Source organism: Ovis canadensis, chromosome 1 (genome assembly GCF_042477335.2).
Source record: "Ovis canadensis isolate MfBH-ARS-UI-01 breed Bighorn chromosome 1, ARS-UI_OviCan_v2, whole genome shotgun sequence".
Classification (NCBI taxonomy): domain Eukaryota; kingdom Metazoa; phylum Chordata; class Mammalia; order Artiodactyla; family Bovidae; genus Ovis; species Ovis canadensis.
Window position 1 is genome coordinate 164892112 of NC_091245.1, and position 26429 is coordinate 164918540.

General features: G+C 36.0%; 1 protein-coding gene across 1 annotated transcript in view; it reads left to right on the forward strand.

Moving 5' to 3' along the window:
* EPHA6 (EPH receptor A6) overlaps window positions 1-26429 on the forward strand; it is a 975318-nt gene that overhangs the window by 585005 nt on the left and 363884 nt on the right. The window contains exon 6 of the mRNA XM_069550620.1: window positions 14763-14887. Within this exon, the coding sequence (XP_069406721.1) occupies window positions 14763-14887 (125 nt within the window). The remainder of the gene's footprint in view (window positions 1-14762; window positions 14888-26429) is intronic.

The following is a 26429-nucleotide window of genomic DNA, read 5'->3' on the forward strand; positions in this document are numbered from 1 at the left end:
GCTACAAGCACCACCTGGGAAGCCCTCTTCAGGTCTACTACCTATTCTTAATCAGATAGTTTGTTTTTTTATATTGAAATATAGGAGCTGTTTATGTATCCTGGATATTAAGTCCTTATCAGTGGTATTATTTGCAAATATTTTCTCCTGTTTAGTGGGTTGTCTTTTCCTTTTGTCAATGATTTCCTTTGCTTGTAAAAGCTGTTACGTTAAATTAGATCCCATTTGTTTATTTTTCCTTTTATTTATTTTACCTTAGAAGACAGATCAAAACAATATTGCTGCAATTTATGTCAAAAAGTGCTCTTCTTACGTTCTTTTCTGGGATTGTTATTGTTTCAGGTCTTATATTTAGGTCTTTAATCCATTATAAGTTTATTTCTGTATATAATGTGAGGAAATAGTCTAATCTCATTCTTTTGCTTATAGCTATCCAACTTTCCCAGCACCACTTACTGAAGAGACTGTCTTTACTTCATTGTATATTCTTGCCTCCTTTGTCATAGATTAATTGACCACAGGCACATGGATTTATTTCTGAGCTCTCTAGTGAGATAATCAGACAGAGTAAAATAAATATTCTTGGTTATAACTTACATGTGAAATCTTAAAAAAAAAAAGATAATACAAATGAATGAATGTGTATAACTGTAGATCAAATAAAAAAGAAAGCACAGCCTAAAAGTTGAGCATTATGTTTTGTTTGGCAGACACTCTTAGGACTTTGAGCCCAGGAAAAAGCATCTCAATGCTGAGACTGCTCAGAAGAGGATTGGGGAAAGCCGGGATATATGGGAGTTTTTGCAACTAAATCAGGTAGTCAGACCATTAAAAGACTACTGTTAATGAAAGAAAACCAGGTTTCTAAAGGAATTTAGCACTTTTCTATGGATGGAAAGATGCAAGAGTCTGGACTCACTGAAACCATTCCTTTGATATGTACCTCAGCTATCTGGGGCCAGTACCCTGAGTTTTCTCAGTGCACAGTTGGGATGGCTGCAGCAGCTGACCGCTAGATGGGCTTGGCAGTGGGCAGCCTGCAGCCCATTTGTCTCCATCCTGAGTTTCCCTCAGGGCTCACCCTCTGGGCAGCTTTAATGTAATGACTTGATGGCTGCAGCATCTTTTGTTTACTGATATGGCAGACAACATTTTAGTCATGATAAAAAAAAAACAGGAACTGACTCACAGATACATAGAACAAACTAGTGGTTACCAGTGGGGAGAGGGAAGTGGGATGAAGGACAACATAAGCATATAGGATTAAGAGATTAAAACTACCATGTATACAATTAATAGGCAGCAAGGGTATATTGTATAGTGGAGGGAAATATAGCCATTATTTCATAATAACATTAAATGAAGTAAAATCTAAAAAAATATTGAAACTAATATATTAGTCTTTTTAGGTCTTCTGCCCATTCTTTAATCAGGTTGCTTGGTTTTGAATCAACTATACTTCTATTAAAAAATTAATAACCAACCTAAATTAATTCTTAAGCCAAAGAAATACATTTAGGTTTGCAAATTTTGCTTCTGTACAGCAAATATATGCTTATACAAAATTATGAATATAATTTTCACTCCCCCAAAATAATAGAGAATAAAAAATCAAAAACAGCTTTTTTAACATTGCACAGCTAGATTATATAGAATTATAGAGCTTAGCATTACAACCTATAAAAATCTGTGGGATCCGGCAGACTTTTACTGATCAAAAGTTGTTAAACTGTGGTGAGAAAAATTGAGAGCTCAGTTCAGAAGTTAGAACAGGTATTGGAATGATGAAAATGGGGTTAGAATTAGTGAAAAGGCAATTGATACTGGGAGTACTCAAAATCAGTTGTCAAATAACTCAGAATATTTGGGGCTTTGTTTTATTCCTCAATTCATATACATTTTTCAGTTGAAATGGTGAAATAATGGGCTTCCCAGGTGGTTCGGTGGGTAAAGAATCTGCCTGAAGTGCAGGAGACACAGGAGACATGGATTTGATCCCTAAGTTGGGAAGATCCCCTGGAGATGGCATGGCAGCCTAGAGGAAATGACAACCCACTCCAGTATTCTTGCCTGGAGAATCCCATGATCAGAGGAGACTGGCAGGCTATAGTCCATGGGGTCGCAAAGAGTTGGAAATGACTGAATGATTGAGCACATTATTATTCTTATATGTTATTATTGTTTTCTTACATTAATTCTACTCTTACAGAATGATGGTTATACACATGATATAAAACAAAACCTCAGAGGCCAGGGCAATTGTCCGATAAGCCTTGAAATGAGATTTAAACAAGTTCTGAATAAAGGACATATTTACATGCAAAGTTTCTAATGTCTTTGTGTGGCACTGTACCAGGTCCTGTGGGAGCTTTAGATTTTGAAATGTGGCACAGTGACATAGTCCTTAAGGTACAGTCTTTAGTCTGGAGTCTACGTCCTATCTCTTATGTACCTGTTGTTTCCAGTTGTTTCCAGTCTGATCCGCATTTCTCAACTTGAAAATGAAAATAGTTGTACTTACAAAGTTTCAGTGTATTTTAAAGGTGATTTAATGTATGTGAAAAGCATGGGAAGTTGAAAAATGAACTACAATATATTATTATTTATTCTATAAAGAGGGCTTGCAAGAGCTTACGATAGAGGCAGACAATTGCTAGTGTCATGTGGAATAGACAATAAATGTTTTAGGAATTCAGACATCAAAATCAATTTCGTTTGCAGTGATCAAAGAAGTCTTAGACAAGTCTGGGTTCTGTCTTAAGGGAAAAAAAGGTAATCGCTGCTATTTTATCTTATGAATAGAAGTCCTTATATGTGAATCTCTCTTCTAAAATTCCCAAGTTTATCCATGGGTTGTTTCACAGCCAAAATGTGACTGAAATTTTCTGGTTTGTTTATGCACCTTAGGGGTCCAACAGCGTAGAAAAGGATCTTTTCTTTCCCCTTCTTGAAACTTCTAATAAGCAAATCCATAATACTTTTGAGACTAATTTTCACAAAACTTCTTCGTTCAAAATACTTTTGAAGCCAGTGGCTTTAGCTAGCTTTGTCTGCAATTTTGTGTCATCACATAAACTCAAGGATGACAGAAATATATAGCAAGACTAAAATTTAATGACTCTTCCATAAGCTACATGTGTTACTTCATAGTCATACCTTATAAATAGATTCATATTTAGCTTCAACTTTTTGAATTTATTAAAATTTTGAATTATATTTTTGAAAAAGTTTTCAGAGTATCACATAAGTTAAGACTGAGATTATTTAGGTTCTTTGAGATCATATTCTTCTTAAATCAGTTTTTTTTAAATTATGGGTAATATAATAATTTGTCAATGTAATTTAAAAATCAGAAACTATTGGACAATTATTAGGTTCATTTCTGTTTTGCTCTTGTTAACTTCTACTTTTCTAAGTGAACATGGTAAACAACTATTAGTAACTTAACGCTGTTATAGTTGATATATAATGTGTGTGTGTGCATATGTATGGGTTTTTAGAGAACCCACAGTTCCGTTTTATCCAGATCAAAGAAAAGAGAAAGTTTTGATCACACTGGAAGAAACTCAGCTAGAGGTTTGGAATCAGTACTCAAACAACAGGTGTGAGGAGGACAGTATCCTCCTATTTGTCTAATATTAACAATTATAAACAGAGTAGCACAAGTAGTATTTGGAAAAACCCTTTCAGTATTACAGTGTCAGGCATAACATTTCACTTGTCTCTCACCACTGGTTCTCTTTGCCTTCCTGGGCTGCTACTTCTTTAGTAAAGTCATTTTTGATATTAAAATCTTGAGACTCTCCTCATGAGTTTTCCTCTTGATCATGCTGACCACAGTCTTACATGTATAATATCAAGCAAATCTTTGATGTTTAAATAGTCTGCAATCAGAGTAAGTTTAAAAAATGTTCCTTGGGAAACTTTCAGGTATTATGTGTCCCAGACAGGGATAACATCCCTTTGCTTTTCTTTGTTCTCATCATCCTCAGGAGGAGAGTCATCCCTGTGGATATTTATACCACTGAATGACATTTTTAATTTTTTTTAAAAGAATATTGCTGAATTAAGATTTGGAGAGGAATTGGCCGTCATCTCATTCATGATCAATTCCAAATCTTCCAAAATAGTCTTGATGGATACGTAACTTATCAATAGCTATACAATAGTCTCCTGGATTGGAGAGATCCCCTGGAGGAGGAAATGGTAACCTAGTCCAGTATTCTTGTCTGGGAAATCCTGTGGACAGAGGAGCCTGGCAGATGACAGTCCATGGGATTAGGAAGAGTCAGACGTGATTTAGTGACTAAACAGCAACAGCAACATACAATAGTTACACAGTTTAGTTGCATAGCTTGTGGGCACTTACTATTTTAGAAATATTTTGAATCACACCATGTATATTGTTTTGCATAGTGCTTTTGTGTCTTTAAATATTACACTTACTTCCCCATGCCTGTATGTCTACATCATTTTTAAACAGCTTGATAGAAATCTATTGTATGGATTTCTTTTAAGAGTCTGAACTTTTTTAAGTGTAGCAATAAAATGTGAAAATAAAACTTTATTCATTATATTATTCTAAAATTTATATTTTTGTAAGCTTTTTCATTTAGCTGCTTTCTACAATATATGTTAAAATGATTTTAGTCATTTATTATAGATGACTTTCCTGGTCATTTTAATAGAAATTTTATCTTTTATGATAATATTTAAGTTGGCTGACTTTTTCCTATCCTGGAACATGATGCAGAATTTTTGATAAATTGACTGAGGCCTAGAAGTTACAAATCATATTCAAATATAACTAGGATATTATATTTTAAATCTATTTATGTTACAGTTTAATTGTTTACAGTTTAAATGATACTACTTTTGCTCAGAATTATTACTAAAAACCAATTCTTAATTTTAATATAGCAAAATGTTATGAATTGGGAGATTATGTGAAGTTAAGACGAGAAAGGCTTTCCTTATAACTAAGTCAGTAAAGAATCTGCCTGCAATGCAGGAGACCCAAGTTTGATCCCTGGGTCAGGAAGATCCTCTGGAGAAGGAAATGGCAACCCACTCCAGTGTTCTTGCCTAGAGAATCCCGTAGACAGAGATTCCTGGAGGGATACAGTCCATGGGGTCGCAAGAGTCAGACACGTCTTAGTGACTAAATCACCAAGATGAGATGTGACTAATTATTGATTTTTCTCTAGGGCCAGGTAAACTTTCTGAGATTTGGGTGGATAGTATATGTTAACTTCCTTAAAAATAATGATACAACATATATATTTTTACTGATACTTGACAAGTAATGATAAGGTCAATAGAATCTCAGACTGGTGTAATTTGAGGATATTTTTTACCTTTATATTTCAAATAAACTGCATTTTAGAGCATCTTCATATAAAGTTTCCCAAATGCTTCTGAAATGATATAGTAGTTGGTAGAGGTATATGGTGTTAATTACTGAAAACAGCAGGCTCACAATATACTTAACAGTGAGCACATTAAATCAGCCAGTCATAAGGCTAATAAAATAAAAATTAAAAAGGCCAGTTTATGCTGAAAATAAATTTAAAGTTGATGCTTCTGATTTTATTCTGTATATTTAAGAGCTGATAGTGCTTTGTCATTTTGACTCATTATTAATGGTGATGTCTCACTGTGACCTCTGCAGGTAGTGAAAGTTTTTTGGGCCAACATATCCACATATTTTTCACTAACATATTGTTAAGCCACCTACAAGCTTCATATTGGCATGGCAGGAAGAAGTAGAAAGACTATGCAAGCTTTGTGTTGAAGGATGTTAATTTTTCCCTTGGGAAAAACTCTTGAAATTCAAGGCTAGATACTTTTTTAAAAAATAGACAAATTAATTCTGAGGAAAAACTAGAAAAAATATTTGTCCTATATCACCTGTAACTTAAGGTGGTAACAATCAGAAAGAGGAAGATCCCATCCTTTTCTGGTAAGTAACATAGAAAAAAGAGAACACTGACATTGTATATTAAATAAGAAAAATCTATAGGATCAGAGTATCCAAAATATTTTTCAAAGGATCAGATCAAATAGTTTTTAAAAGTAATATATCAGATGAGTTAGGTATTAAATAGATGACTTTTTAAAATTAATCTATTTTTTTATTGAAAGACAATTGCTTTACAGAATTTTCTTATTTTCTGTCAAACCTCAACATGAATCAGCCATAGGTACACATATAACCCCTCCCTTTTGAAAGTCTCTCCCATCTCCCACCCCAACCCACCCCTCTAGATTGATCCAGAGGCCCTATTTGAGTTTCCTGAGGCATACAGCAAATTCCTATTGGCTATCTATTTTACATATGGTAATGTAAGTTTCCATGTGACTCACCCTCTCCTCCCCTCTCCCCATGTCCATAAGTCTATTCTCTATGTCTGTTTCTCCATTGCTGCCCTGTAAATAAATTCTTCAGTAACATTTTTCTAGATTCTGTTTATATGCGTTAGAATACAATATTTATCTTTCTCTTTTTGACTTACTTCACTCTGTATAATAGGTTCTAGCTTCATCCACCTCATTAGAACACATAAAAAGATGTTCCTTTTTATGGCTAAGTAATATTCCATTGTGTATATGTACCACAACTTCTTTATCCATTTATCTGTCGATGGACATCTGGGTTGCTTCCGTGTTCTAGCTACTGTAAATAGTGCTTATGGTACTTGCACAGAAACATAAGTATAGACAAGAAAGAACGAATAAAAAAAAAAAAAGAGGTTGATAGATAAGCAAAGGGAAAGAGTTAGTTCTATTTGTACTAAAAATCAGCACTAGGGTCAGGACCGAGGTGAAAGTTATAGGAAGCAAACAATGACTCCATATGTTTTATCAATTAAAGAGTTTTAAAAGACAATGGATAGCTTTGTGAAGTACTTACTCTATATAGTACTCTGTGAGGCACTGCACTTTTTATGTAGTACTTTGTGAAGTACTATGCTCTTTATACTTCACAAAGTACTACATAAAAAGTGCAGTGCCCCCACTCCAGTACTCTTGCCTGGAAAATCCCATGGGTGGAGGAGCCTGGTGGGCTGCTGTCCATGGGGTCACTAAGAGTCGGACACGACTGAGCAACTTCACTTTCACTTTTCACTTTCATGCACTGGAGAAGGAAATGGCAACCCACTCCAGTGTTCTTGCCTGGAGAATCCCAGGGACGGGGAACTTGGTGGGCTGCTGTCTATGGGGTCGCACAAAGTCGGACACGACTGAAGCAACTTAGCAGCAGCAGCAGCATGCTCTTTACATACTCTTTGTGAAATACTACACTGCTAAAGTAAGAAGTGGATACCCAGCTATCAGAAATACATTGAAGTATTTTCTGCATTGATGATAAAGGTATTAAATTGCTTATAAGATCTATTCCTATATTGGGATTCTATTATTTAACATTCACCATTAAGATTTTCACTGTCACAAACACATGTTCATAGGAGTGTTCCCTGCCCAAATCTCTTTTTCATCTAAACTCACACACACACACATGCAGGTAAGCATATCCCAATAAATAAACCTTCATTTACACAGTATGCTCAATAGATGACTGAGGATTAGCAACATTTGATCTTTAGGAAAACACCTCGTGACCCACGGTGTAAATCTTGATTACATGCTAAAAATAGACATATTTGTGATAACCTACAATGTAATTTGATTGAGGGCAGGAGGAGAAGGGAGTAAAAGAGGATGAGGAGGTTGGATGGCATCACAGACTTAGTAAACATGAGTTTGTGAAAACTCAGGGAGATAAAGAAGGATGTGGAAGGCCTGATGTGCTGCAGTCCATGGGGTCACAAAGAGTTGGACATGACTGAGTGACTGAAAAACAGTGTAAAATTGAACAGTAGTAAATTTTAACAGTAAAATTGAACACTAGTGTTTGATATTTTAAAATTTCAAGAAATAATCAACTCGAAGACAATAAGGATACTTGTAACATTGCCTCATTTCTACTGGTTTTGAGCAGGTATTTACAATAATGAATAGAATTAATTTTAAGAGAAAGTATAGCAAAAATGTTAAATTTTCCACTTCTTTCTTGACATTCTGCATTAATACCAAAATTGGCCTTCTCATTATATCAGTAAACAATTGCTCACTTCTCTGAGCCTCAGTGTCATCATCTTATGGAGGCAATGTCTTCCCCATAGATTTATGACAATGTAATAAGATAACATACATAATATAAATATTTAATAAAAATTGATTAACTCAGTTAAGAGCAAAATACTTAACTAAAATAATTCACTGTTTCTTTCAGTTCAGTTCAGTCACTCAGTTGTGTCTGACTCTTTGCGACCCCATGAATCACAGCACGCCAGGCCTCCCTGTCCATCACCAACTCCCAGAGTTCACCCAAAACTCATGTCCATAGAGTTGGTGATGCTATCCAGCCATCTCATCCTCTGTCGTCCCCTTCTCCTCCTGCCCCCAATCCCTCCCAGCATCAGAGCCTTTTCCAATGAGTCAACTCTTCGCATGAGGTGGCCAAAGTACTGGAGTTTCAGCTTTAGCATCATTCCTTCCAAAGAAATCCCAGGGCTGATCACCTTCAGAATGGACTGGTTGGATCTCCTTGCAGTCCAAGGGACTCTCAAGAGTCTTCTCCAACAGCACAGTACAAAAGCATCAGTTCTTTGCCACTCAGCTTTCTTCACAGACCAAATCTCACATCCATACATGACCACAGGAAAAACCATAGCCTTGACTAGACAAATCTTTGTTGGCAAAGTAATGTCTCTGCTTTTGAATATGCTATCTAGGTTGGTCATAACTTTTCTACCAAGGAGTAAGCGTCTTTTAATTTCATGGCTACAATCACCATCTGCAGTGATTTTAGAGCCCCCCAAAATAAAGTCTGACACTGTTTCCACTGTTTCCCCATCTATTTCCCATGAAGTGATGTTTCTTTAGGTATCTCCATATAAGCATAAGAAAGCAAAACTTTTCTAAGTGTGAGTAAGATCTCTTTTGTTAGAACTAACTCCCTTCGTACTTTTATTTTCATTTTTGTTACGTAGTTTTTGGGAAACTACTTGAGATTCAAACAATGTAGTAATCAAAAGGGTTTGTATGAAAACCATTTTCAAGAATGTGGTAATCTATTCACCAGTCATTTATATTGAAGATCAAAGCTAAGATTTTTGAAGACTTAAGAAAGGATGTATATCAGAAACACGATTCTGCTGAAGGCTATACTGAATAGGTAATTGTTACTCAAGAAGCATTGGTTGAGTCTTCATATCTTTCAGTTAGCCTCTGATCTGACAGACTCCAGAAGATATTATTTTCCTGACTATTTCTTTCCTTCTCTAACTTTTTAGAATCAGAAGTAAAGATCAATAGTTGTCCTTTTGTGTCCTAAAATCAGTGTTTCTCATGTGGAGGAATAAATGTATTTTCTGCTTTGTATTAGTTGATACTGCAGAGGTTTCACAATATGCCAATTCAGATACTATGTAAACTTGAATTATTAAGACAAATTCATTAGATATATTCAAAGCAAATGCTTTATGTTTCATGTATTGAAACCTTATTTTAAAATGAAATTCTGTGTAATGTTGTTCTTCTCTGAAAACATAAAATGCAGCGTTTGACGTGTATTGACTTGTAAATTGTTTTCTACATCCTCTGCTCTCAAACTCATTAAGTGTTTAAAATGTGTGATTAGTAATATTGATATAGCTTTTTTCAAAAGCACTATGGTAAAAACAGTATGACACAAAATCCAAATTATATAGAGCAATTTTCTCTCTCAAATAATTTTAACAAAATCAAAATTTATGCATAAAATGTTCGTACATAAAATGTCAGAATTCTGACAAAACAATATTTTAAACTTCAAAATCCAACATTAGAGGAATGACTTGATAAAATAGCAACACAATTGAATAGTAGTCATTAAAGTAAAAATTATGGAAACGCTTTTAAAATATAGAGTAGGATTTAGAATATTTGTTTAAAATAGAATTATCTAGAATTATGTATATTTCAGTTCAGTTCAATTCAGTCACTCAGTCGTGGCCAACTCTTTGCAACCCCATGAATCGCAGCACGCCAGGCCTCCCTGTCCATTACCAAATCCCGGAGTTCACTCAGACTCACGTCCATCGAGTCAGTGATGCCATCCAGCCATCTCATCCTCTGTCATCCTCTTCTCCTCCTGCCCCCAATCCCTCCCAGCATCAGAGCCTTTTCCAATGAGTCAACTCTTCGCATGAGGTGGCCTAAGTACTGGAGTTTCAGCTTCAGCATCATTCCCTCCAAATAAATCCCAGGGCTGATCTCCTTCAGACCAACTGGTTGGATCTCCTTGCAGTCCAAGGGAGTCTCAAGAGTCTTCTCCAACAGTATACTTCAAAAGCATCAATTCTTCGGCGCTCAGCTTTCTTCACAGTCCATCTCTCACATCCATACATGACCACCAAAAAAACCATAGCCTTGACTAGACGACCTTAGTCGGCAAAGTAATGTCTCTGCTTTTCAATATGCTGTCTAGATTGGTCATAAATTTTCTTCCAAGGAGTAAGCATCTTTTAATTTCATGGCTGCAGTCACCATCTGCAGTGATTTTGGAGCCCCCAAAAATAAAGTCTGACACTGTTTCCACTGTTTCCCCATCTATTTCCCATGAAGTGATGGGACCGGATGCCATGATCTTCATTTTCTGAATGTTGAGCTTTAAGCCAACTTTTTCACTCTCCTCTTTCACTTTCATAAGAGGCTTTTGAGTTCCTCTTCACTTTCTGCCATAAGGGTGGTGTCATCTGCATATCTGAGGTTATTGATATTTCTCCCGGCAATCTTGATTCCAGCTTGTGTTTCTTCCAGCCTAACATTTCTCATGATGTACTCTGCATATATGTATATTTAGCAACTGTTTAAAACATAGATGTTTACATTTGAAAAGAAAGTAAGAAAGTGAAGTTGCTCAGTCGTGTCCGACTCTGCGACCCCATGGACTACAGCCTACCAGGGTCTCCATCCATGGGATTCTCCAGGCAAGAATACAGGAGTGGGTTGCCATTTAAGAAATGTGCAAAAGTGAAGAGATTTTAGATTTTATATAGATCTTACCTTGAAGTCCGTTTATAAGTGAATGATCTATGTAGTTAGAGAATAGATTCTCTTAATTTTCCATTTTACAAAAGTATCGAAGAGGATTCATATAATTTAGGTGATGTGTCTGTACAATTAAATAACCATTGAAAAGCAGGAAATAGAAAAGATGGTATCTATATTTTAACCAGTAGTCATTCAAAATGCTGTTGGCATAATTGAATTTCTTATGAGTTTTTTATCACTTGAACTTGAATGCTAAATAATTATGAGACAAAATATAAGACACTGGTAATACTACTTTGTGATACTGTACATTAAACTGAAAATTAACCATAGCATTGTATACATGAAAAGGACATTTTCAAAATTAGTAATGAATTGATATACTTTTATATACTTTAGTGTCAGGAAGCATTTAACAGGAGGCTTCCTGTGTGCTGTTTTGGATCTGTCAGGAATTCTATGTTCCTTATTAACTCAGGAATTAAGAGGAGAGGCAAGCCTCTCCAGGGGGCTGAGGAATCCAGGCATTTCCTTCATTAGTTTTTCGATAGGGTGAAAAGTACCCTCTTCCTTCTTGTGAACCATATGGTAAAAGTGATTGTTTACAACTCTCTCTCTCTTTACTATGGATGCCTATGTTTTGTAAGTCTGGAATTTTAATCTTTATCTTTGCTGAGAATAACTACCTTGTAAGACAGTATATATGCCCATACCAGGTTGATTAAAACACCTTTGCTCCATCAGAGCTTTGGTCCCTGTGTCTTTCTCTCTCTGCGCCTTCACCCCATCGAGAGGGCGCCTGAGGCCTCTGTGAACAGAGCAAGCCCAGTGCCGGGGCTTTATTGGCTTTCTGTGTAAACAAATCAGCCTCTTTCTCTCTCCTTTACTTTCTTATCGGTCCACTCTGGACCACCAGGTTGTTGTCCATTAAAGGACCTCAACACTTTAGTCAACTTCTAATTTGTATTATTCACATTAAAGTTTTAGTTTTCCCATAAAGCACCATTTAATTCATTATTATACTATAATTCCAAGAACATTAATGCATTTTCAGCAGGAATTAATACCATGATTGACTAATAGTAGTTTATTAGTAGTGAATATGACTCCGTATATATACCTAATGAATTTTCAGAACATTTTTTTATTTACCATTTTATATATTTCTATTTTAGCTTATGGCACAAACTTCTATTATTTAGCAGTTTCTGTAATTATCACTCATTTTAAGAAAATATCTTAGTACAGCAATAATGCTGTCATTAAGCAGCTGGAAAGAGTTTCAAATATAGTTTCTAAAGTACTTAATTTCTTATGAGAACCAAACTTGTCATTCTCACAAATTTAAGAAAGTAGTTTATCCTTAAGTTGCAAAGACAACTTGGAAAGTAAATTACCACATTTAATACTTGAGTCTCTCTTAGAAACTAAAAAAAATTTCATCTTGATCATAGAGGATCAGTTTCTTCAATTCCTGTTTTCAACTGCATTTAGTACATGTGAATGGATTTTTGAAAGTGAACTGGAAAGATACATGTGTTCATAATCACACTAATTCAAGTTTACTAGTATAGGGTTTTTACTTATCTTCATTGGTCTGGAAATTTCTGAAAATGAACTGGAAAGATACATGAGTTCATAATCATACTTCTAATTCAGGTTTATTAGGATAAGATTTTATTTACCTTCACTGGTCTGACATCTGTATCTCTATTTTCCCATAGGAAAAATAAGTCCTAGTTCTCAATAACAGCAATGTAATTACTCATTTGAATTGTCTCTTAATACAAACACACACACATGTGCACACACACACACACACACACACACACACATTCAGCATTACAATACCAGTAATACTACTTGGAATATCATTACTAAAAATAGTTCAATAATTTTTGCAGTATATTTTTTTTATACTTAGAATATGTCCCATTGGGATGTAGGTTAAGTAACTGTCATTTAATGTCATTTTAAGTAATTCCTCTCAGAGGAACTTTGCTTTCAACTCAATACACAGATTTCTTTCTTTTAATCTTTTGAGATTGCTCTTTCAGTGTTCATTTGTTTTTTATTATTTATATTCAGAGATGATTTTCTTCTAACCCTGTAGTGACCATCCTAGCCTCCTATCCTCTAAGGGTAACCATTGTTACTAAATTTATTCTTAAATTTATCCTAAGACATTTTTTTCATACATTTTTCTCCACCTCACTTTTTTCATTTAAAAGTAAATTCTGAAATAAATTCATTCTAGTATTTATAGATGGTCACAATTCCTTTTTACAGTTTCATAATTCTCTGGTGAATGTAGCATAGTTTTTTAAACCAGTCCCTTATTGATGGGCATTTAAATTGTTTCCAGGCTTTACAAATAAATTTCAATGAGTAGTCTTGTAAATATGTCACTTCGTATTTGTGCAGTGTATCTTTCAGTAGATTCCCAAAAGCCGAAGTGTAAATGAACATATAATTTGCCTTAAATTGTTGAATTTCCCTTTATAAGGATTATGTCATTTTGCATTTATACCAACAACGTATTAAAGTCTTTTCCTCACAGTCTAGCCAACAGAGCCTGGTGTCAAGTTTTTGGATTTTTTTGCCAATTTAAAATGAGAAATGGTATCTCAGTACATTTAGTTTGTATTTTTAAGACTGAGTTTTAGTTCTCTATGTAAAAATTCCTTTTGTTAGTAATTCAAATATTTAAGGATGAGAAATATTTTGTTAGATAAAAAGCCTACAGTGTATACAAGATTACTTTAGGTTAAGATTGAATTGTTAAGATAATGTTATATAGAAAAAGAAGACAGACATGATTCAAAATATACTTCATAAATTAAATATTTCAGCTTTAGTCAAAAGTCATAGAAACCTTGCAAAAGAAATGATCCTCTCATGGATAAGCCAAAATATGCTGTAGTTAAGTTTGCAATGTAACTTCTATAAAGTACTAAAATTTGATAAAGTACTAACTCTTGAAAGAAAGAAAGCTTATAAGTGATCATGTAATTGCAGAGGATTTTCTATAGTAGTCTTAGTTTTAAGAAAATATAGAAGTCAAGTCTATTATACTTCATATTATAGCTCAAAACCAAAGCCAGTTTGAGGAAAAGTGTTGTCCTCTAACAGAATCAGAGATAATGTGTTATGGTCCTTATTCTTGGACTATCTGAGTTTTTCCTTTGTTCCCTAATTTGTTTCTGCATGCGTGTGAGCTAAGTTGCTTCAGTTGTATATGACTCTTTGTGACCCTCTGGACTGTAGCCCACAAGGCTGTTCTGTCCATAGCATTCTCTGGGCGAGAATGCTGGAGTGAGTTGTCATGCCCTTCTCCAGGGGATATTTCCAACCCAGGGGTTGAAGGGGATTTTTCCAACCCAGGGATCAAAGGGAATCATTGCAACCCTGGGATCAAACCTGCATCTCCTGCACCTCCTGTACTGCAGGCAAAATTCTTTGCCACTGAGCCATCAGTGTCTAAATAAATTTTAATATTTGGATTGAGTAAAGTAGATCCTGATTATCATATTAATCTGACATCAATAATTAGTGTCCTCTTCACCAAGAATTGTATTTTCCTTGGGAGACAAAATGTTAAAGAAAGCATTGTGGAGAATGATTCCTGCCAGTTAATTCTTAGTTATTTTCTTTCTTTTCAGCACCTTCCCTGATAGGTATGGTAAGAAAGGACTGGGCATCCCAAAACAGCATTGCCCTATCATGGCAAGCACCTGCTTTTCCCAGTGGAGCCATACTGGACTACGAGATCAAGTACCACGAGCAAGTAGGTCTTATCTGGAGCTGCCTCAGAATGTACATGTACATATGTATGCATATGTATATTAAGCATATTGTGATAGAATATTATTTTACTCTAAAATCTGTTCTTTTTGGCCTAACTTCTTACCTACTATGTCTTTAAATATTCTCCAGTATACTAGAGTGCTTATAATTTCTTAGTTAATTTGTCTTGTTTTATATCAGATTAAGGTAGAAGACACAGGATGTACATTTCAATCTTCACTTACTCTAAGGAGTTTTACAATATAGTGAGAGACTGTATTCATCAGCTTACAGTTTAATGAATATAATGTTATCTCTAAAACTCACTTCAGAAAAAATAGTAAAATGGAATTACCATAATCTAAAACAAGTTCAGTGGGCCATATCCTTGCCAATGAATTTAAAGTTATAGTCTGCTAAAATTTGTAAAGTATGATTAAAGGTATAAATGAAAATAGCTGATGAATTTAAAATTGTCTTTCCATTCAGGTCAGGTGTTTTATAAGGTAGCAAGATAAATCTGGTTAATAACTCAACTCTTAACTTCAATTTCCATTTCTGTCATTAAAATTCTCAATTACTATATTTTCCCAAATTATAAACTTCCTTAGTTTTATGACAGTCACATGTCTTCTTCGTTTATGCTTTCTCCCTATCCCTCACCATTATGATATCATTGCTATAGATGTTAAGGCAGAACATAGAGTCAATTCTGATAATATGTCCCATTGGGCTGATACTAACCTAGAATATTGATAAAGTGAGCATTACATTTAAAAATATTATGTAAAAATTTATATAATTCCCAGTGGTATCTTAAGAAAGAACTTGTTGTGTTTCTATAACTTACTGGAATCAAAGGAACATCACAAATAAATTTAGGTTCCCTATGAAGAAACCCAGGGCAAAAAGAAATGGTGGAGAGTTCTAACAAAAGGTGGTCCACTGAAGAAGGGAATGGCAAACCACTTCAGTATTTTTGCCTTTAGAACCCCATGAACAGTATAAAAAGAAGAGAAATAGAAGTCTATATTTTTCTATTCTATTGCTTCTGAGCAAATGTAAGTTTGAAAAGGGGAGAAGTAACTCAGTAGCATGATTATATTTAGTAATTTCAGAATTATGTGGTCAATGAAAGCTATCATTATTATCAACTGACATGAAAGAATCCATAGCCTAAGAAAGGAGGAATTTACTCAGTTTAATTAGATTATAGATTCTAGACATTGGCCTGGCCAACCTGTGCTCAGAAATCCTGTTGGTCTGTCCTTCCAAATGTTACAACCTGTGGTATCCTGTCACAGGAATATACATATTTTTCTGTCCATTAATTTAAATATATCATATACTCAAATAATTCAGTTTATTTAAAAAGCAATGTAGACATTTTTAAGGAAATTTTCATAATAAAAATATTTATTTTGTATTATAAAGGTAATATTTCATACACAGAAGGTGACTCTTATTCTATAGTCATTTTTGCTTCATATATCTGAAGATGAAAATGACTTATAATATTTCCAGTTAAAGAAAAATTGTGCTGATTCTATAAGAAAAGAACCATATTCATCCAATTGGAACTTTAGAAATTAATAATATCCTGAGAGATGGCTACTGACATAATATCCATGTTTTAATAATAGAATAAATAACATTACAAAAGAGTTTATTTTATAAGAAAATGGCAATGATCCATTGCTAATGAATTTAATGTGGAGTTGGAAGCCAAGGATTCCTAATTCATGTTCTGACTCTGACTCTAATGCTCGTGGTCAGGAAAAAGTCTATTAATCTCCCTAATCAGACTTCACATTTACAAAAGGAAAATAAAGATATCAACCTTTCTAGTGTGTTGTAAAGATTAATTATAAATAGATCTAAGGATGGAGAGTATACGAATTCAGTATTAAATATCATTTAAGGAAGCATTAGAGAAATATTTGGCCTATACATAATACAATATAGAATCAGAGCATAGGAATTATGTACAAACTAAATAAAAATTATGATGTCCTCATATATAAATATATAAAATATTGGCAACCAGTCAAGATGTTAGAATATCAAAACTCTCAGAGAGAATGTGAAATGATTGACAGCATCAAAATTTTTCTCAACTATGACGGCAGATTCTTACTATAAGTTTCTCCTCCCAAGAATTATTTTTATAAAGCTTATACATAGAGTAACTTACAATAGAACTCTTAGTTAAAATTGCTAATATCATTCTTTATTAGGAATCTAAATATTGTTAAGTAAGAAGAACAAGATACAAAGCAGAACAGGTAAAAAATGAGCCTATTTGGGGAACACAGATATTCCCCCATATATTTATATTTTTGTATGATTATATTAACATATAGAATATGGACTGGAAACATGCATTCATTTTAGGTGTTATTTATTTTGTTAGAATGGGATGAGTACATAGATGGAGGCAAGAAAGAGAGAGCAAGGTAGCAAACATAGATAAATATGGATGGATAAATGGATAGATGGATGGATGGATGGAAGAATGGGTAGATCCTAAATAGCTTTAGTAGTTGTCTTAGATCCAGTTACTCAAAGACAAACTCTGAGATGGGAATTTGTGTACAAGTGATTAATTAGGAAACCTCCTAGGAATACTGATAAGACAACGGAGAAACAGGACCCTGAGGAAGATGTGAATCAAATTCAGAGTGAGCAAGGAGAGGTCTTGAGTCTAAATCACATCTCAGAGTTCATCCTATGGCGACAAAGAAGCTGAGCTTCCATCAGGCTTTAGTCAATCATTGACGACAGGTTTTGAATGGACATTTAGGTGTGGTATTCAGGAAACAGTCATAGGCGCTTCTGGTTCTCCACTGTGGCTCCACAAGCCCAAGTTTAGGTGTCGAAAGTAGATGGAAGGCATAAGCCTTTAAAAACAAAACACACAGCAGCTGGGGATGGGAGCAGGAACAGGTAGAGGTGATCCAAGTATATCTCCTGACACACCAAGCAATAGCTCAGGCACCTCAGTGCTCAGTGAGCTATGATCGAGTTTTACTCTTCAGCCTGCCATGATGTCCGTAGTCTCCACAGTCTTTAGTATTGATGCCTCCATCTTTGATTTAGGCATTTCAGCTTTACATTTCCTTTCAATCAAAGATACACTGTATTTCTAACCTTAATTAATACACGAATAATCAATATTTATACCATTCTTTGAATAATCTGTGCTGTTTTAAGTTCTTATCATGTCAGGAGAATTACTTTGTAAATTAGAAGAGAAGTTAAGCGACTTCCAACCAGTCCATCCTAAAGGAAATCAGTCCTGGGTGTTCATTGGAAGGACTGATGTTGAATCTGAAACTCCAGTATTTTGGCCACCTGATGCAAAGAGCTGACTCATTTGAAAAGAGCCTGTTGTTGGGGAAGACTGAAGGCAGGAGGAGAACGGGATGACAGAGAATGAGATGGTTAGATGGCATAACCAACTCAATGGACATGAGTTTGGGAAAACTCCGGGAATTGGTGATGGATAGGGAGGCCTGGCGTGCTGTGGTTCATGGTGTCGCGAAGAGTCGGATACAACTGAGTAACTGAACTGAACTGAACTAAGTGATTTAGAAGGTGAAGTGCCTACAAATGTCTGAGATCAAACATATATTATTGTTACCAGTGACCTTCGCTTAGAAAAAGGCACTGGTCTAAGTGTTTGGACATTTAAGTTTGACTTAGACCTTAAGTTTCTTATTCCTGTTTTCTCATCTATAAAATAAGAGTTCAGAAAGATAATCTCTTCCATTTTTAGCTATTTTCAAATGCTACTATGTTTGTGTTTATACAGTTATATAGATATACTATCTTTCAAATAACTTAAGTGTGCTAAAATTAAATATACAGGCACATTTTAAAAAATAACTCACCACAGGGAACAATAATCTTCACATCATAACTATATGTAAAAATTAAAACCTAGCTATGATTGTCTTTTGCTTCTGTGTGTGTGTGTGTGTGTGTGTGTGTGTGTGTGTGTGTGTGTGTGTGTGAATATGAGATGAGCAGACTATGGAGAAGAAAATCTATAGCTTGTGGGTTATAATTAATTAGATATTCTCTATTCAGTTAATTATACTCTCCAAATTCTTGGCCACACTTTTCATACTTAAAAAGTGTTTTAAACTTACATGAATATACTATGAATATGAAAATATTCATATTTAAATGTTTTTCAAATAATGAATAAATTCAAGTATAAGTCACCAAAAAATTTTATATTTCATATTTACTCACTAACAATATGTTTCTTCAAAGAAGAGCATACTCATACTGAGGAAACTGTTAAAAAAAATGACAACAACTTAGATATACATGCTTTATATAATGGCCTTCGCAGGTGGTTCAGTGGTAAAGAATCTGCTTGCCAATGCAGGGGACAAGCAGATGTGGGTTCAACTCCTGTGTCAGGAAGATCCCCTGGAGAAGGGCATGGCAGCGCACTCCAGTATTCTGGCCTTGAGAATCCCATGGACAGAGGAGCCTGGTGGGCTACCATCCAGGGGATTGTGAAGAGCTGGACATGACTGAGTGACTGAGCACACACATGCATGCTTTATATAATACTTCATGAAGCAGCTGGTCTCATTTCCAGGAACTGCCAAATGGGGCGGAAGGCAGGGAGCTCTTATAGGAGAAAGGATAAAGAACAAGGGAGAGAAAAAACAGAAAATATCTATTCTACTGTAGCCACATAGTCAACCTCATTTAGGGTGAGAAGGAACAAGGAAAGAAGTATAGAGCCCAGAGTTCGCTTGGAATTTGGGGATAGGCTAACTGGATATACTGTGTCATCTTTTTATTTTTTTTTTAAGTGAAGTATAGTTGATTTAAACTGTTGTGTTAATTTCTGATGTACAGCATGGTACTCAGTTATACATATTTATGGATTAGTTTTTAATATTCTTCTCCATTATGGTTTATCCCAGGCTATTTACTATAATCCCCTGTGCTATACAGTAGGACTTTGCTGTCCATCTGTTCTATATGTAGTAGTTTGCATCTGCTAACCCCAAACTCCTAGTCCATCCCTCCCCTATGTTTCCTTGGCAACCACAAGTCTATTCTCTATGTCTGTGAGTCTGCTTCGTAGATCAGTTCTTTTGTGTAATATTTTAGATTCCATGTATAAGTGACATCATATGGTATTTTTTTTCTCTTTCTGACTTACTTCACTTAGTATGCTAACCTGCAGTAGCATCTATGTTGCTGCAAATGGCATTATTTTGTTCTTTTTGTGGCTGAGTAGTGTTCCATTGTATACATGTACTATATCTTGTTTATCCTTTCATCTGTTGATGGACATTTAGGTTGTTTCCATGTCTTGGCTATTTTGAATAGGGCAACTGTGAACATAAGGGAGCATGTATCTTTTTTATTCATAGTTTTGTCCAGATGTATGCTGAGGAATGGGATTGCTGGGTCATATGGTAACTCTGTCTTTGGTGTTTAAAGGAACCTCCATACCATTCTCCATAGTGGCTACAACAATTAACATTCCTACCAACAGTGTAGGAGGGTTCCCATTCCTCCAAACACAACTCCAGCATTTATTTATAGATTTTTTCTCTTTTTCTGCTGTTCTGGCTCTTCATTGTTGAGGGCTTTTCTCTAGTTGCAGTACATGGGCTTCTCATTGCAGTGATTTCTCTTGTGTGGAGCGTGGGCTCTAGGGTGTGTGGGCTCAGTAGTTGTGGCACACGAGCTCTAGAGCATGTAGATTTCAGTAGTTTTGACAAATGTGCTTAGTTGCCCTGTGCCCTAACCCAGGGATTGAACCCATGTCCCCTGCATTGACAAGTAGACTCTTAATGACTGGACCACTAGGGAAGTCCTGTAGACTTTTTAATGATGCTTTCTGACTGCTGTAATGGTACCTTATTGTACTTGGGATTTGCATTTCTATAACAATTAGTAGTGACAAGCATCTTTTCATATGCTTATTGACCATCTGTGAATATACTCAGTTTTTGGTCCAGGAGAGCTTTTACAAGGGTGCAAAAGTTACCTACATTTTAGTTTTCTGACTTGGTACTCCAGATGAGAGCAGTTCCATCTTAGGCTTAAAAAAGTTATTCTCATGTAGCTAAGACATCATCTGTTCCCAACCCCTCAGTCTCCAGCTTCAACATGTTGCAGACCCTCCTGCAGTCAATAAATATCAAAACTCTAATTGAATATCAAAAACACCCTTCCCTTAGTTCTGTTCTTCTTTCTCCTTTATCCTTTGTGTTCACATTCTTAAAGTTTCTTCTTTTTTCTCTATCAATAGTACTTTTCTCTATCTTGCTTCTTTGTTCTTTTATTATATTTATCAAAGACAAATTAGATTGATTAGAGCCAGTTTTATATATAGATCTATCCGACTCCCTCACTAGCATTTAAACCCCTGAAGAAAGGAGATAATTTTTTGTTTGTCTTTGTTACCCCAACCTCCAGTCAGTGCCAAAAACCACTGCTTTTAGCCAGATTCTAAAGTAATTAATAAAATCCTCTCTTTGTTCAAAACTCATTCACAGAAAATTGAGAAAAATTACCTAGCCACTGTGAAATTATCCCTAGCAATTAAAAAATGAAAAAGAAAGAAATCCTGAGGACTCCTGTTTCTACCTGTTCACAAGAAGGACATACACTGATACCCGTGAGCTGAGAAAATGTTATGTTAATAAATAGAATGTAAGTTCACGAGAACTTCCAGGTATTCAAACTGGATTTAGAAAAAGTAGAGGAATGAGAGAAAGCAAGGGGATTCCAGAAAACCTTCTACTTCTGCTTCATTGACTACACTAAGGCCTTTGACTGTGTGGATCACAACAAACTGTGGAAGATTCTTAAGAAATCTTCAGACCACTTTACCTGCCTCCTGAGAAATCTGCATGCAGGTCAAGAAGCAACAGTTAGAACTGGACATGGAACAATGGACTGGTTCCAAATTGGGAAAGGAGTACGTCAAGGCTGAGTATTGTCACCCTGCTTATTTAACTTAAATGCAGAATACATCATGTGAAATGCCAGGCTGGATGAAGCACAGCTGGATCAAACTTGCAGGGAGAAATATCAATAACAGATATGCAAATGACACCACCCTTAAGGCAGAAAGTGAAGAGGAACTAAGCCACTTTTTAAAAGCGAAAGAGTAGAGTGAAAAAGCAGGCTTAAAACTCAACATTCAAAAAACTAAGATCATGGCATCCGGTCCTATCACTTCATGGCAAATAGATGGGGAGACAATAGAAAGAGTGAGAGACTTTACTTTCTTGAGCTCCAAAATCACTGTGGATTGTGACTGCAGCCATGAAATTAAAAGATGCTTGCTCCTTGGAAGAAAAGCATGACAAACCTGGACAGCATATTAAAAAGTAGAGACATTACTTTACCAACAAAGGGCCATATAGTCAAAGCTATGGGTTTTCCAGTAGTCATGTATGGATGTGAGAGTTGGACCATAAAGAAAGCTCTGAGTGCAGAAGAAATGATGCTTTTGAACTGGGGGGTTGGAAAAGATTCTTAAGAGTCCCGTGAATAGCAAGGAGATCAAACCAGTCAATCCTAAAGGAAATCAATCTTGAATATTCATTGGAAGGACTGATGCTGAAGCTGAAACTCCAATACTTTGGCCACATGATGCAAAGAACTGATTCACTGGAAAAGACCCTGATGCTGGGAAAGATTGAAGGCAGGAGGAGAAGGGAGTGACAGAGGATGAGATAGTTGGATGGCATCCCCAACTCAATGGACATGACTTTGAGCAAGCTCCGGGAGTTGGTGATAGACAGGGAAGCCTGACATGCTGCAGTTCATGGTATCTCAAAGAGTCAGACATGACTAGGTGACTGAACTGAACTGAAACTCATGAGGCAGGGATTTCTTTTGTCCATATTCATATCCTTAGCAATCAGAAAGGCACATAAATGATCATTCATAAATGATGGTAGTAGGCCAATTTTAGGCCAGGTATTTTTAAAACTTATTTATTTTAAAATCAAGAATAACTGCTTTACAATGTTGTGTTATCCAGTTTGAATTTCTGGAAGTTCTCATACATCAACATGAATCAGCTATAGGTATACATATGTCCCCACCTCTTGAACCTCCCTCCCACCTCTGACCCCACCCCACCCCTTTAGGCTGTCACAGAGCACTGGGGTGAACTCCCTGTGTCATACAGAAAATTCCCACTGGCTAACTATTTTACAAATGATAGCTGTATATGTTTCAATGTTACTCTTTCAATTTGTCCCACCCTCCCCGTCCCCTACCGTGTCCACATGTCTCTTCTCCATGTCTGCACCTCTCTTCCTCCCCTGCGAATAGTCATCAGTACCAATTTTCTAGGCTCCGTATGTGTGTGTTAATATATGATATTTATTTTTCTCTTTCTGATTTATTCACTCTGTATAACAGGCCCTAGGTTCATCCACCTCACTAGAATTGACTCAGATTTGTTCATTTTTAAGGCAGGGTAATATTCTATCATATATATATATATATACACACACATATACATATACATATGCATATACATATACACTGCAGATGGTGACTGCAGCCATGAAATTAAAAGACGCTTACTCCTTGGAAGAAAAGTTATGACCAATCTAGACAGCATATTGAAAAGCCGAGACATTACTTTGCCGACTAAGGTCCGTCTAGTCAAGGCTATGGTTTTTCCTGTGGTCATGTATGGATGTGAGAGTTGGACTGTGAAGAAGGCTGAGCGCCGAAGAATTGATGCTTTTGAACTGTGGTGTTGGAGAAGACTCTTGAGAGTCCCTTGGACTGCAAGGAGATCTGACCAGTCCATTCTGAAGGAGATCAGCCCTGGGTGTTCTTTGGAAGGAATGATGCTAACGGTGAAACTCCAGTACTTTGGCCACCTCATGCGAAGAGTTGACTCATTGGAAAAGACTTTGATGCTGGGAGGGATTGAGGGCAGGAGGAGAAGGGGACGACAGAGGATGAGATGGCTGGATGGCATCACTGACTCGATGGATGTGAATCTGAGTGAACTCTGGGAGTTGGTGATGGACAGGGAGGCCTGGCGTGCTGTGATTCATGGGGTCGCAAAGAGTCAGACACGACTGAGCAACTAAACTGAACTGAACTGATACATATACATATATATACCACAAGTTCTTTATCCGTTGATCTGTTGATGGACCTCTTGGGTGCTTCCATGTATTGACTATTGTAAATAGTGCTGCAATGAACATATGTCTTTTACAATTGTGCTTTTCTTAGGGTATATACCCCATAGTGGGATTGCTCGGTCATATAGTAGTTTTATACCTAGGTTTTAAAGACATCTCCATACTGTTCTCCATCATGGCAAGATGAAAAGACAACTCTCAGAATGGGAGAAAATAATTGCAAATGGAACAACTGACAGAGGATTAATCTCCAAAATATAAAAGTGGTACCCAGAGGGATAGTATGGGGAGGGAGGTGGGAGGAGGGTTCAGGATTGGGAACACGTATGGCAAAACCAATACAATATTGTAAAGTAATTAGCCTCTAATTAAAATAAATAAATTTAAATTTTAAAAAAAGTGGTTCATGTAACTCAATATCAGAAAAACAAAATAACGCAATCAAACAATAGGCTGAAGACCTAAACAGACATTTCTCCAAAGAAGACGTTGTCCTTGTTCAGCTGCCAAGTCGTGTCTGACAACTTACGACCCCATGGATTGCAGCATGCCAGGCTTCCCTCTCCCTCACCATCTCCCAGAGTTTGCCGAAGTTCATGCCCTATGAATGAATGATGCCATCCAACCAGCTTATCCTCTGTCACCCTCTTCTCCTTCTCCCTGCCATCTTTTCCAGCATCAAGATCTTTTCCAGTGAGTCAGCTATTGCATCATGTGGCCAAAGTATTATTAGAGAAATTCAAATCAAAACTGCAATGAGGTATCACCTCACACCAGTCAAAATGGCCATCATCAAAAAAATCTACAAACGATAAATGCCGGAGAGGGTGTGGAGAAAAGGGAACCCTCTTGCACTGTTGGTGGGATGTAAATTGATACAGCCACTATGGAAATTTCTTCAAAAAAGCAGGTATTTTTTAAAGTGTTTTTTATGTATTAAGTAATTCAATTCCAATAACAACCATTTGAAATAAATACTATTACTCTCCCCATTTTACAGACGAAGAAACTAAGGTACAGAAAAGCTAAGTAACTTCACCAAAATAACCCAGGCAATTAAGTGGTTCTTAATACATAGTTGCATCACAATTGGATGTCTCAGAAAAGTGCTTTCTGCTGATGCTGATTTTCTAGGTTCCCTGAGGCAGACACTTCATTACTCTCTGTTGCCTGTTTTGCATCTATAAAATGGCAGCAATAAAACATACCTACCTCACCAGGGTGTTGTACAGCTCCACTAATTACCAACTGGTACCTCATTTTGCAAACATGCATCCCCCATAATAGTTCATTATTCTTACATCCAATATTTAAAGACCTGTGACTGGTAGTCTTTTCTTTATAATTCTCTCATTATTTATTTTTTTATCACAATCAGCAGTTTTTAGATTTTATTTAAGAAATTTCATCATAAGAAAGGAAACATTTCTTGTACACAGATGGTCAGTAATTATCTATATAAAATACTAAATTTAACTTGCCATTGTTTCACCTACTCTACCAATTATAGAATTACGTACTTATGAGGTTTATATAAAAATACATAATTTCATGTCTGAACTGTTTTCTTTAAAAGGTAAGGAAATTTGTTTGAAGCTCTTCATTGTGGGAAATATTTTCATCACTCGGATGATTTAAAGTTTCTTTTTTTTAACTTTTTATTTTTACTTTATTTTACTTTATAATACTGTATTGGTTTTGCCATACATTGACATGAATCCACCACAGGTGTACATGCGATCCCAAACATGAAACCCCTCCCACCTCCCTCCCCACAACATCCCTCTGGGTCATCCCCGTGCACCAGCCCCAAGCATGCTGTATCCTGCATCGGACATAGACTGATGATTCGATTCTTACATGATAGTATACATGTTTCAATGCCATTCTCCCAAATTATCCCAGCCTCTCCCTCTCCCTCTCCCTCTGAGTACAAAAGTCCGCTATACACATGTGTTCATAGGAGGTTGAATTCTTGGTGGAAGTGAAAGTGTTAGTCACTCAGTCAAGTCCGACTCTATTCGACCCTTTGGACCCTAGCCTGCCAGGCTCGTCTGTCCATGGGATTCTCCAGGCAAGAATACTGCAGTGGGTTGCCATGCCCTCCTCCAGGGGACGTTCCTGGCTCAGGGATCAAACCACATCTCTTTCTTCTGCATTGGCAGGCGGGTTCTTTACCACTAGTGCCCCCTGAGAAGCCCTGAAAGTCACAGACTTCTCAATAACCAATTCTTTCTTCCTTCTCTGCCCTCTTTCTCAAGATAGTTTTCTTCCCCAAGAAAACAATTCAATAAATTCCTTTTATTTCCTAAAATATATAACCAGTAAATCTGCATGTTTGATTAAAAATATATGAAGCAATTATTATAG